We start from the raw sequence: 12,615 nt of genomic DNA on the forward strand, positions 1-12,615 counted from the left end.
CAAAACCAGGCCTTCAATTATTTTGTCTTGGTCAGGGCAAAAATTAATTTTGTTAATGCTTGGCCAGGGCTGGCCCTCATTTCTGCCCGGTTTTGAGCTGAACCCATGAGCTGGATTACTGACAAGGTAGAGCGGCCTCCTGTATCATCTTGTTTCATGCAAGGAGGAAAGCCACTTTTCCTTGGCTCCTTTCATAAACTGGGCCAGCAGTAAAAGAGAGGTGGGTGGTTGTAAAAAAAAAAAAAAATGTCAGCTGATTTCCCCTGTGGTTAATTTGACATGTGCTGAGCAGCCTGGCCTCAGAGAAGTGGAGAGAAACAGTGTACTGGTGTTTGGCATTCCGCCTGGTTGTTCTCTGGTCTGTGCAACACTGGTCCACTGCTTCTTTAGAGGAAAGAGCCAGAAGCAGCCCTGTTTGTATGCAACAGCGTATCCACGTTCTGATCGGTGTTTGCTCTCAGATGAGGACAGTCACGAGGCACAGTGCCACCCATGTTTATGCTGTCATTGATTAATCCACTCATTTATTAATTTCCATCTCACACATTCAGCAAGCACTAATTGTGCCGGGTACCATACTGTGTATCTAAAGATAAATAGGATGTTTTCCCTCCCTCACTTGTAAGAGTCCTTCCTAGTGGTAAGATATGCCAGTACATGGTGTGATCACTGGGGCACTACCCTGTGAGAAGCACTGTAGGGGACATGGTTTGGCTTGCTAGCAATAGGTTTCCTTCTTTGTATGGCGGTCACATTGCATTGTCAGTTCCTCATTTTCCTTGTTTAACTTTTCTGCAGATTACATTTGCATTCCAAGCTGACTTCTCTGAGGTAGTTAGCATGATTCTAGTCCTCTGACACCATCTGTTGGTGCATATGTGCTCAGGGAATGCACCGTCATTGCTGCCCTAGCTGGAGCAGAGAGATGACCAAGAAAATAAACCCACTGCCAGAAAAATCAGTGTCTTCCCTAGACATTTAAAAATGACTGTGGGATTGTGGACATCAGGGGTTATGGACACTATAGCATTCCTCTGTTTGTATAGGTCACTTGGAGGTATCTGTATGTGGGGTGCAAATAAAGCATTTGCAAATATGAGAGTATGTTCAGGCCCCCAGTTGACAGGTGCATGTGTCCCAAATACCAGTCGGAGCTTGGCCTGAATCTGTGTAGCCACCTGGCATTTACTCATTGTGTTGCACCCAGGGTTCTTATCCCTTCTCCTCTTGCTGCTCTGCTTTTGACATGTCACTGGGTGCTCTCAGCCTCATCGGAAGAGAAGCAGGAGAAAATACTAGTTAGCTCATACCCTCAAGCCGCAGAGGTGATGTACTGTGGTACCCGTGCGTGAGTGGCAGCTGCTTGTGACCCAGCTGGGCTCCTGTTGCTGGCCTGGGGCTTCAGGCCACTTCTGCGTCTTGCCTCCCTAGCCACAGTGATTGCTCTCTCCTTTGAGTCTCATTGCATTTATTGGCTGTCTCATTAATTTGGCATTGATCACATTCCGACTCTTTCCCTTAGTTACCTTTTCATTATATGCCTGAATTCCTCAACTCATTAGCAAGGTCTTTGTAGACCAGAGTTTCTATTCTGTACGGGCTAGCAGGCACTTAGTAAATGTTTGATTGTTCAATAAATAGGTCACACACACTTAGTCTTCCGAGACTGCTTATTCTGTTACTGATTAATAAAACTGGAAGGGGGTGTGGTCCTGTGGCAGTGGCACAGTTCAGAGGGGACCACTCCCATTGTGCTCTGTGTAAATGACCATCCCTCGAGCTCAGATAGGAGCGGGGGGGCCCCTGGATGTGTGCACCCCAGAGGCACCAGAGATGCCCTAATCTACCTTACTCAGCTTTCACATGAGGGAATAATAAGGCTTGTCAGTAGTTTGGGCCCGAACTGGAACTGGAGCCTATTTCTGTTAAGCATCATTTCAGGTCAATTACACAAACATCTGTGCACATCCACAATGCAGCAGATGCTGCTCTAGGTACCAGGGATACAGAGGTGGGTGGGGCATCGTTCAGGACCTGCCTTTGCCCACTGTGGCTCTGTGAGGCTTCTGAGTCATCTGGAGAGAGCTACCAGCTGGGGGAAGGGCTTGTTTGGGAAGGGAGCTTAACTATCTGACCAAAGGCCTTAGGGAGGAAGCCATGCAGAGTAACGTCGGTGACTCCAAGAGGAGCTTTAGTGGGGACAGAGGTTAAAACATTGCTTAAAGTAAGAGGTTTTGTTTTTAGTTGTTGTTCTTTTACATTATTCATACCTTTCTCTCCCTGATTAGCACAGATAACTAAGAACTGACTTAATTGTTTCAGCTTCTGCTTTGATTCTCCACTAAGGCTGTTACCTTTGTTATTATTGTTAAATTGAAATTGAGAGTAAGAAGTGGAATGCTTTGTTCTGCTCTGTGTCTCATGTCTGAAATGAGTAAATAATAACCTGTTCTGGGGATTCACTTATTCCTTCAGCACGCCATCCCCCTGAGCCTGCTCTGGGGATGCAGGTTTTTCCTGGGTACAATCAGTGTTCTTCAGAGAAGAGACTGTGGTGTGATTTTGCACTCTGGCCCAAAAAAGACCCAGACATAAGTTTGATGGCTTGGTGATGAAGGATGCCATCAATTCCCGTTTCTTCTTGGCAGTTTGCCTATCGGCATCAGCAGAGCTACTAATCATACTTTGGACTGGCCCCAAAATGTCTGTCCTCATAGGAGATTTCCGATTTCATAGGGCTTCCCCCTGGGAGTCCTGAAAAGCCCCTGCAAAGGGCAGCTGTCTTTTCTGGCCCCGAGTTCTGGAAACAGCCCCACATTCCAGAATGCGGGAGGTGGCAGTTAACCTGTCACCTTGATTCAGCACCTCATGCTGGTAGTAACCCCGGGACAGTTGCAGAGAGAGTTGCCCCACCCTTCATTCCAACCCCCATGGGTTAGAGTGGAGGTGTTCTTATCTATCACCTTTTAACTGTTAAGAGACAGAGGCGGGGTTAAAAAAAAAAGAAAATATAGTACAGCTCATTTAATTCTTTTAACGAACATTCCTGAATGCCTTTTCTCTGTGCCAGGAAAGATGCCAGGTGCCAGGGGAAGAAAGTGAGTGAGAGGTCTTGGGCCTGACCGGTGGCAGTGTAGTAGAGGATGCTCACAAAGTGAGATCATGCAGACATGGCAGGGTGTAAGCTAGAGGGGCACTGGATGAGGGCCAGGTTGTGCTGTTCGGGGAGCAGAGGAAATGTGCTGAGGCTTCAAGGATAGAAAGCAGGGTTGGCCTGTCATTCCAGGGTTAGAAGACCCTAAGCAAAGGGCAAAGAAGGTTCAGTGTGGGTCAGCTTGGAAGGTGCAACCTCATTAGTGTTAGTAGAATGCAGATTGCAAGGTGGGGGTGGTGAGAAACGGGGCTTGAGATAGGTATTAGGTAGGGGCCAGGTTCGGGGACCTTAAGTGGCATGCTGGAGAGACTAGACTTGGCTTTTGAAGTGGTGAGGTCCCCGTGAGGGTTTTACCCAGGGGAATGGTGCGGCTAGCTCGGCATTCCAGTAAGATGGCTCTGGAGAGTCCTGGGGGATGAATTTAAAAGGAGCAAGGTGGGAGTGGGAGGCGAGGCTGAGGTGGATCCTAAGCACTCCGAGAACTAAGTCTGCAGGATGGCGTTTTGGGCAGGTCGGGTTCACCTCAGGGCGTCAGTGCTTTCAAATGTGGGGCGTGGATCTACCCCCGACAGCCTGATGATATCATATCACATAATTGTGTCATGTCATAGCCAGCGACCTTCCTGTCCCCCTGAGTGTTTTTGGTCCCAGGGTTGCGCTGTATTTCTACAGGAGCATTGTGAATTCACCATTCCTAAGGGCTAGGGCTCTGGGTATTCCCTCCTGACCACAGTTGTGACTTAGGAGTACATTCAAAGACGGTGTGGTTTGGTTTCCTGCAAGGTCCTTGTCACTTTCACTTCCTCAACACAAGTTCTTTGTTAGGGGGTCTGAGCTAGGCTCAGAATAGATGTTCCCTCAGTTCTTGCCATCGGTGACATGACTGTCCCCTTCCCCAAAATTCTGCCAAAGTACCGTTTTCTAAATGCTCCGTTTACCCTCTGCTGCAAGGCTGTGTGCTTGGGCATGCACCTGCGGCTCAGTCTCATTAAAGGACTGTTGTCACCATCCTTTGGGAAATGGGATGATTCATTCCTGAGGTCATCCTGGGGTCAAGCAACTCTTAGATAGAATTAACTAGGCAATGTGCACATAGATGGAGTCAGTGTCAACATAGAGCGGGCAGACAGGTCCCATCATGTCTAGTTAATAGGCCAATTCTGCCGGTTCAGTTTGCCTGTTTCAGGGGTGCTAAGCCATTAGTTCACACTGGCATAAGGAGATTGAAGGAATTAACCTACACCTGTATGTGCTTCAAAATTAATGTGAACCAAAAGCCTATCAGTCAGATGCAGAGAGATCACATCCTCCTGGCAACATTCGTCACGTTGCTTTGTAACACCACCACTTGGCTTAACCCACAGCTTTCTGGCAATAATTATCAATTTTAGCAATCTCAACATGCGGGGAGGTGTTTGGATTGAGTGCTGTTGTGAAAGGATTTATGTCAAGTATTAGGATGCTGAAGGAGTAAAACTAAAACCTCAAAAATATGGGAAAGGTAAAAGAAAAAGGGGTTTTGCCTATACTTGGGATTAACAGAGAACCAATAGCCTTGAGATCCTAAAGAAAGCTCTAGTGGCTGGGTTCTCATGTTGAGCATCTCTCCAAGCTTACTGTGTACTGAAGCAATTAGCAGGCCGATTTTTCTCCTCTTTCTCCTTCTCTTCTGCTTTTCAGTGCAAAAAGATAATTTAAAATCAGTACAGTTAGTTCAGTGCTGTTTTCCCCCAAGGGCTTGCTTTCTTGTTCTCTTTGGAGACTTTTTAATTGTTAAGACCACAGGAAAACTTGGAAGAACTGTATGAGGAACACTCATAAAACCTTCACTGAGTATCACCAGGTGTTAACATTTGCCAATGTGCCTCTCTTCTGCCATCTGTCTGTCCTGTTTGTCTGTCTGTCCATCTATCTGTCTATCATCTAGCATTCTTTTTTTTCTGCATCATTTGAAAGAAAGTTGTAGCCATCATGCTCTTTCACAGCTAAGTAGTTACACATACATCTCCAATAAATAAGGGTCCTTTCCTGTGCAATCAGAATCCTAAGAAAATTAATGTTAATTCAGTATTACTTACAGATTATATATTTCCTCAGTTGTCCCATATTATTTGCAGTTGCTTGCCTCCCAATTTAGTCCAGGTTTACACATTGCTTTTGGTTGGTTAGTCTCTTTTAATCTGTAACAAGCCACCGGCCTTTTTTGTTTGTTTTCCATGACCTTGATTCTTTTGAAGAATCTGGGTCAGTTGTCATGTAGAACGTCACACACTGTGGCTGTGTGGGCGTAGAGGATGTGTTGTCTATCCCAGTGCTTTATCCAAGAGGCATATAATGTCCAGTTGTCCTACCGTCAGTGACACTAAGGCTAGTGAAGTCGTGACTCTCGGGCACTGTAAAACTCCTCTCGCCCTTTGTGCGAGTGACTCTCTGGGTCAGTAGCCTGAGATCATGTGAACACCCTGGTGCCTGCATGCTCTCACCCAAGAGTTTGAGCCCCCAGTGACCATCCTGTCTGACTTGGTTTTTACAGTGTGGGTTGCAGGATGGCCATTTTTCTCATTCTGTCATTGTTTCAACATGTATTAGGTAGCAGTGTAATAATAAGGAAAAACTGTCCCTCCTCCCTTCTCTCTCCATGTTCACATCATTTAGAGATGCATGCCCTATTTCATTCAGCATGTAATCTACCACTATCATTTTTTTTTTTATGTTCAAATTTTCTCACACTGGCCAGTGGGAGCTCCGTCAGCTGGCTTCCCTGTCCTTTCACACTGACTGCGTTTGTCTCTGAGTACTTCTTTGCCTTCTGGCCCATCCTTAAACTTTCTGTACATTAGCCCAGGAACAGCCATTTCTCCAAGGACTCCTGGTTCCTATTACTAGGGAATTTTATCTGGAAACAAGTCCTTGCCATAGAGACCTTAACCGTGAGGGTCCTCTTCCTTGCACTTGGGCAGATACAGTACCAACGAAGGGGAGGCCTGGAAAACCTTCCTCTTCTCCGAGAAGCCCGTGTTTGTGTATGGGCTCCTCACGGAACCTGGCGAGAAGAGCACTGTCTTCACCATCTTTGGCTCCAACAAAGAGAATGTCCACAGCTGGCTGATCCTCCAGGTCAATGCCACAGACGCCTTGGGTAAGCTGCGCTGCCTCGGCCCTTTTCATGGAAGTACTTGCTGACCAGAGCGTCAGCTTAGACGCTCTGTACTGAGAAGAGTTTACGATTCAGAGGGAGAAGGGCACATAGACGATTAGTGATTGGGAAATACAGAGTTACTCAGACAGTTCCTAATAGGACCATGTGTTATCTTTCGGATCCTCATTTCCTGTGAATAGGCTAGGTGTAGGTGTATGTGTGCTGGGCATGGGAATGAATGAAAAGCATTTTTCCAAATGAGCAGTTCCAGGTTGGCAAATTTGGTGAGTAATTACTATGCAACAGGCAGTGTGCCACAGGATGCAGGCACTTCTCAGAGCCGGTAAAGTTGCACCACAATCTGCTAGTCTAGGCCCAGGACGTAAGTAAGCAGGGAGAAGAGAAGCCCCTCTGCCTCCTGCCTCCCACCCCCATGTAACGCTGGCCCTTCGTCCCTGTCTGCCTTGGCTGACTTTATTCCAACTGCCCGGAGCGTCCCCAGTGCTGCCTATTCAGTTGCCACTAGTCAAAATCCTTTTCCTGTTTCAGGATCCAGTGCACGTGGCTGCTGACATCCTCTCCCATCTCTTCTGTGTCCAAAACACAAGTGTACTTATCACTCCTAGAATTGTAACTCTGTGTCTGTCAATCTGTGTCATCTCCCATCAGCTAGATTATAAGGTCCTTAGAAAAACAACCTGTCCTGTGCATATCTATTTTCCACCCACTGGGCAGCCTGATAGCCTTATAGTCAGCCAGGATTTAATAAGTACCTGCTAATTTGAATGGTATTGAGTTGACAGTTACTCCTCAGTTTCAGGCAGCATTTAATCTTACTGAAGACATAGATGTATAAGAAAGACATAAAGGACTAATAGAGACATAGGTATACCTCAGAATTCCTGTAGAAGCTACTCTCATTTCCAGGGTGCGTGGGTAGTGGGAGGGATTTTCCAAGATGTCTTAACATTTCTCACCCTCCTTTCATGAAGCTTCTGTACCTTCCAAGTAGTGACAGTGGATTCCCTACTGTTCTTGGGCTGTGCTGCCTGGTGTGTGCACGCTACCCAGGAAGCAAGCAGGGAACAGTACTCCTGAGCAGTACCATCCATCAGGGATGCAGCCTTTGCCTAACTCCTTGGGAGATAAACACGTCTGGGTACCCATTTCCAAGGGAAACTGACATCTGAATATTTCAGGAGCGTACGTAAAGGTAGCTTGCTTCTTCCCAGCTTTCTCCGATGAACACCTGTGTTTGCAGGGGTACCCTTTCCATTTGCCTGGGGGCCTCCTGGTTTCAGAGCAGGCTGATGAGAGGCTTGGGTCAGCTCCAGAGGTCTGTGCACCTGCTGGGCAGCAGCAGGCCGAGCAGGAAGTGGGCGGCTGGGCTGAGGTTCGGGCAGGGCCGGAAACCCCGAGTGGGCCTGCCTCTGTTCCGTCATGCTCCATTTCCTCTTCCTCAGGGGTTCCCTGCACAGAGAATGACTACAAGCTGTGGTCACCGTCGGATGACCGGGGCAACGAGTGTCTGCTGGGACACAAGACCGTCTTCAAGCGCAGGACTTCCCATGCCACGTGCTTTAATGGAGAGGACTTCGACAGGCCTGTGGTCGTGTCCAACTGCTCCTGCACCCGGCAGGACTATGAATGGTTGGTTCTTCTTCAATGCCTGGGGCTTGAGTTGTGTTTCATTCACTCAGCAGCATGGGAAACAGACTAGGGCACAGTCCCTTCTCCGAGGAAAGGCAGAAAATCTTAGGAAACAAATCTGTATTAAGCATCTTTGATGATCTAGGATCTGTGTGAGGAACTTGTACGTAGGTTATTCCATTTGGTTCTTACAGCTGCAGACAGGTGGAGGTGTTACAGCCTAGGGAAGCTGCAGTAATTTATTTTGGACTGGATGCCTGTGGGGTTTATTTCTCAGAGGGCAGCCCCAAAAGGAAACATACTGAAGGTTCCATTGTAGGTAACTCCTTTGTCTTAGGAGCCCGATTCTAGAGGTAATTTCTTTCTTTATCTGAACTGGGGGATGTTAGTATCTATCTATTTGTATATTTATTCCTTGAGCACATTATCTAAGGCATTGCTGAGACTGCTGAGAGCAGAGGAAACAGGCGCATGACTAATTGTACCAGGGTGGAAAGCTGCAGGCCCCGTGGAGAAGGAACAGGTACTTTGACTGTGACTACTGACGGGAAGGAGATTGTGATTTGCGGTTGGGGAAAGCACTGGAGGAAGCACTGTTGCACATGGGCCTTAAGGAAGCATCTGGATATGTGAGCAGGGGTGTTCTAAGATGTGGCGGCAACAGGAAGGTGTTGTGGGGTGAAGGAGTTGGTGGCTCAGTTCGGATGCCTCATTCGGTGTATGAAGTGGGGTCAGTGGGTAGAGATGAGGCTCAGGAGAGAGAACACAGGGGCAGACCCTGCAAGCGTACGGACCTCCACTTTTGGGGAGAGTTAAGATTGGAGCAGAGCTTCGCTTTAGGAGATGATTCCAGCAGGAGAGTGCATAGGGTCCCAGGGCCTCTGGGCAGTCCTTTGATTCTGTAATCTAGCATGAAATTATTCCCAAATAGGCAGGGCTATCAGTGGATCATGGGTATCAAACAGACCCATAACTCCTTTCTCAGTAGTCCTGAGGCACAGAGAAATAAGCATTGCTTTGGGAGGCCACACTCACTGTGACTAAAGCCAGAAACCTCTGATGTATTCTGGTCCAGAGGTTGGAACAGGGCCACATAGAAAGTGCTTCAGGCTTTGCAGACCGTGGGGTCTCTGTTGCAGCTGCTCAGCTCTGCTGTGGTAGGCGAAAGGCAGCTGTAGGTGACTGGGTGTGGGAATGATGCCCTAAAGCTTTATTATAAGAACAGCTAATCAGATCTGGCCAACTCCCGTCCTAGATCAGTGCATCTGAAACTTGAAAGTGTGTGTGAATCACCTGGGATCTTGTTAAAATGTGAGTTCTCACTCTGCATTTCTGGGGTTCTGCAGTTCTGCCAGCCTCTGGGTGGTGCCAATGCTGCTTATCTGCAAACTACCCTTCGGGGAGCAGCACCTGAGATGGCACAAGATGCACCTTCCCTTTGAAAACTGTGTGGTCCTGAGATAACAGCGCAGACGCTTCCGTGGCAGGACCACAGAGCTGTTTGATGTTCCCGGTGATGTCAGTTCAGACCTGCTTGTCCCCTGTCTGATCTCACTTAGTACCCCGAAGTTGTAACCTGATTGAGAGTTCTTGCTGCCCGAGGGCATCCCCTGACTGTGGAGGCCCTCATCATGGAAGAGATAATGGTGCCCTCCCCCTTCTCTCTTTTGTCTGCATTAAGAACCACAAGATAAAATGAAATCAAACATATGTAACAGATCTTCGGGGTTTTTTTTTTTTTTTTTTGGCTTGCCCACTCCTGAGTTTTTTCTCTAAAATCTATTCTTCCCCCCAAACAAGAGCAGTGACAATGACAACAGCAACAAAAATGAGAACCAGGGGCAGGTATGCTTCTCGTAAACTGGCCTGGGCCCTCTCGGTCCAGATGCCAACCCACCCCAGCTGGCAGGTGGAGACCCAGGGCTGCTGAGTCTGTATTACCCACCAGGAAGATCGCCTGCTGTGCCCCTCCTGGAGATGGCTTCTGGTCACGTGGGTTTGTGCGGGTTGTGACCCGTGAAAATGGTAAATCATGCATTGCTCTCAGGCCATCCTGTTGCTGCTCTGCTGTAGCTGCTACAAAGGAGCCGGCCTGGCCGCGTGGCTCTGGAAATGTTTGGTGGCACTGGACCACGGCAGTGAGAAGAGAAGTGGTTTGTCCCCAGCTGGACGGCAGGAGAGGAGATGCTAATGTGAGCGCTTGTAGCATCTGTCAGTCAGCTCAGCTCCTGAGTGACAAACACATTTGAAAGTCAGGTTGCTTCTGACGGTCCTTTCAGACCTCACTGGAAAGCCCAGCTTTTACCCTACATGTCCCCTTATTTCAGGGGTAGTTTCTTTTATATCTTTGTATTTCCCCACATCGCCAAGAAGTGTGGCTTTCAGTCATGACTGTAACCCCCAGTAAGGCATGCGCTTTATGGTAGGACCTTGTTCATACACATATTTGTGTGTGTAGGTACATGCATACCATGAAAACAAAAGTTTTATGAGATAACATTGACTTTTTAAGTGTGATGAATTTTGCCATCTTCTGTTCTTTGTGGGGCGGGGAGAAAGCTGGTCTGGACCCTCCAACGTGCGTGCACAGCCCACTAGGTTATGACTTACAGTCGGAAGAAACCTGCCTAAGAGGTGTTCTGCCACGGAAGGCAGATATGTAATTAGCTAATGCTCCATCTAGTCCCCCAAGAGGCTTGAAGCAGCCTTTCAATAAAAACTACCTGATTTAATGAAGACCTGCTTGATACAGTAATAAAACTCTCCCTTCTGAACAATTCTCTAAAAACTGCTAAATGTGGATAAACTGCTTTGCCCTAAACCTGTTAAATACTTTTCATATAGGAGATGTTTAATCAATATTCATTGAACTGAATAGAGTAAATGAAGCCTTTTGGGGAGAGCCCATCTCCATGGAAAATCCCTTTGAATTAGGCTTTCCAGTCTGGACAGGGCTTGGGGAAGTACATGGTGCAGCTGCCTTGAGGAGTCATGCTGTTCAGCACAGAGTCAAGACTAGGCCCAGGCCCCCAGCTTCCCACTCCAGGGCTCTTCTCCTTGAGATGAATGGTTTGGCAATGATGAGACCCCCAAATTGCAGGTCTCATGAACCAAAGCACTGTGCCCCCAGAGTGCAGGATGAGATGCCTGAGGGGATTTTAGGTAGTAAGTATGTGGACATGGACTTAAATAACATCGAATCCTCAGTTTACAAAAAAAGAGTATCCTTTCAAAGTTTTCTTTTAATTCTCCCAGTCCTGTCAAGGAGAAAGTCTCACTGGTTGCTAGTTACCCTTTAACCCTTGCTAATCCATTTTCACAAAGAGAAAGCAGGCCCAGAGTCTTTGGGGAGGGAACCAGATCCAGCTAAAACATGTAGCATTGTTTTGTTTTTGGCATAATGATTTGTATTGTTTTTATTTATACATGGCCTCTGATAATGATTTTTCAATTGTGGTTCTGATGAAAAATTTCTTTACAAAGTGTGTTAATGTAAAAAAGTGAGTATTCTTGAATGGGACCTGTTGAGTGACGTCTGCAGTGGCAGGTGGTCTGGTAGGAGTCACAAGGGTTGGTACTGAAATGCCTGAAGTGTATAAACCAATGGCCTTAACGAACCCGATTGTCTTTTCAGTGACTTCGGCTTCAAGATGAGTGAAGATCTATCCTCAGAGGTTTGTGTTCCGGATCCTGAGTTTTCTGGGAAGTCATCCTCCCCTCCTGTATCTTGTCCCATGGGTTCTACTTACCGGAGAACCAGAGGGTACGTCTCACAGAAGCTGCCATGTCGGGGACATGAGGGGTTCTGCCCTTGGTGTGAGAGTGCCCAGAGGACCCCTGGGCTTCCTTTTGTGCTCAAAATGCTAGAATTCCAACATAGCAGGTTTTAGGCCACTAGGGCAATATTTAAAATTATGATGTTTGCAAAGTCTTCTATCCCCAGGGAGGAAAAAAGGCAAGTCTGTGAATATTTCTGCAATTCTAGTTGTGTCTTAAGTCATAAACTTCAGCCAGGACAAGTTTTCAGAGGAGTTTCTTGAACAGATGCATGTACAGCTCCTGCCTGGGATGGCACTGCCCATGGTCTGGGCTGTCTAATGTAATTACAAGCAGAACCCATTCAGAATGGTGAAGCATCCTTCTTATTCTAGAGGGAAATGAACAGAGGCGCTGTGCTGTCCACGGGTAGGAAACAGGTTCCCCGTTATGAAGCCTTCGTGACTATGATTTGATGTTTCTCACCTCTTGTTCTTGGGGTGGGGGGGGTGACAGCTATCGGAAGATTTCTGGAGACACTTGTAGTGGAGGAGATGTTGAAACACGACTGGAAGGAGAGGTGGTCCCGTGTCCTTTGGCAGGTAAGAAGTGGTTCCTTGCTCTTGACTTCCTGCGACACCGTTGTAACCTTATCGCCATCTCACCCGGTCTTGTGGTTCTTCTAACTCAGTGGAGAGAAAGTGTGGAACTTACAAGCATCATAGAGCTCCTATTTCCCCCTCAGCTTGGTATCCAGACTAAGTGTATTTATGGCCTTATGCCTTTAGAGGAGTGGAAAATCTTTTTTGAGTGAAATCCTCCTTTTACTCATTGAGAAATATTCAGCATCTGTTGTATTGTGTTCTTTTCCATGTGTTGCCATTTTAATCCTTATAACCGTCCAGTGAAGCAGATA

At 47.2% G+C, this 12,615-nt stretch overlaps 1 protein-coding gene across 2 annotated transcripts in view; it reads left to right on the top strand.

Annotated features, from left to right (window-relative positions):
• Positions 1 to 12,615, top strand: part of SORL1 (sortilin related receptor 1) — a 139,924-nt gene that overhangs the window by 63,960 nt on the left and 63,349 nt on the right. For both annotated transcript variants that reach the window (XR_005025249.2, XM_036887607.2), the window contains exons 13-16: positions 6,115 to 6,293; positions 7,757 to 7,943; positions 11,578 to 11,706; positions 12,216 to 12,301. Coding sequence is in view for 1 of the 2 variants with exons in the window: in XM_036887607.2 (XP_036743502.2) it covers positions 6,115 to 6,293; positions 7,757 to 7,943; positions 11,578 to 11,706; positions 12,216 to 12,301 (581 nt within the window). In the remaining variant the exon portion in view is untranslated. The remainder of the gene's footprint in view (positions 1 to 6,114; positions 6,294 to 7,756; positions 7,944 to 11,577; positions 11,707 to 12,215; positions 12,302 to 12,615) is intronic.

The sequence above is a fragment of the Manis pentadactyla genome, chromosome 13 (genome assembly GCF_030020395.1).
Source record: "Manis pentadactyla isolate mManPen7 chromosome 13, mManPen7.hap1, whole genome shotgun sequence".
Classification (NCBI taxonomy): domain Eukaryota; kingdom Metazoa; phylum Chordata; class Mammalia; order Pholidota; family Manidae; genus Manis; species Manis pentadactyla.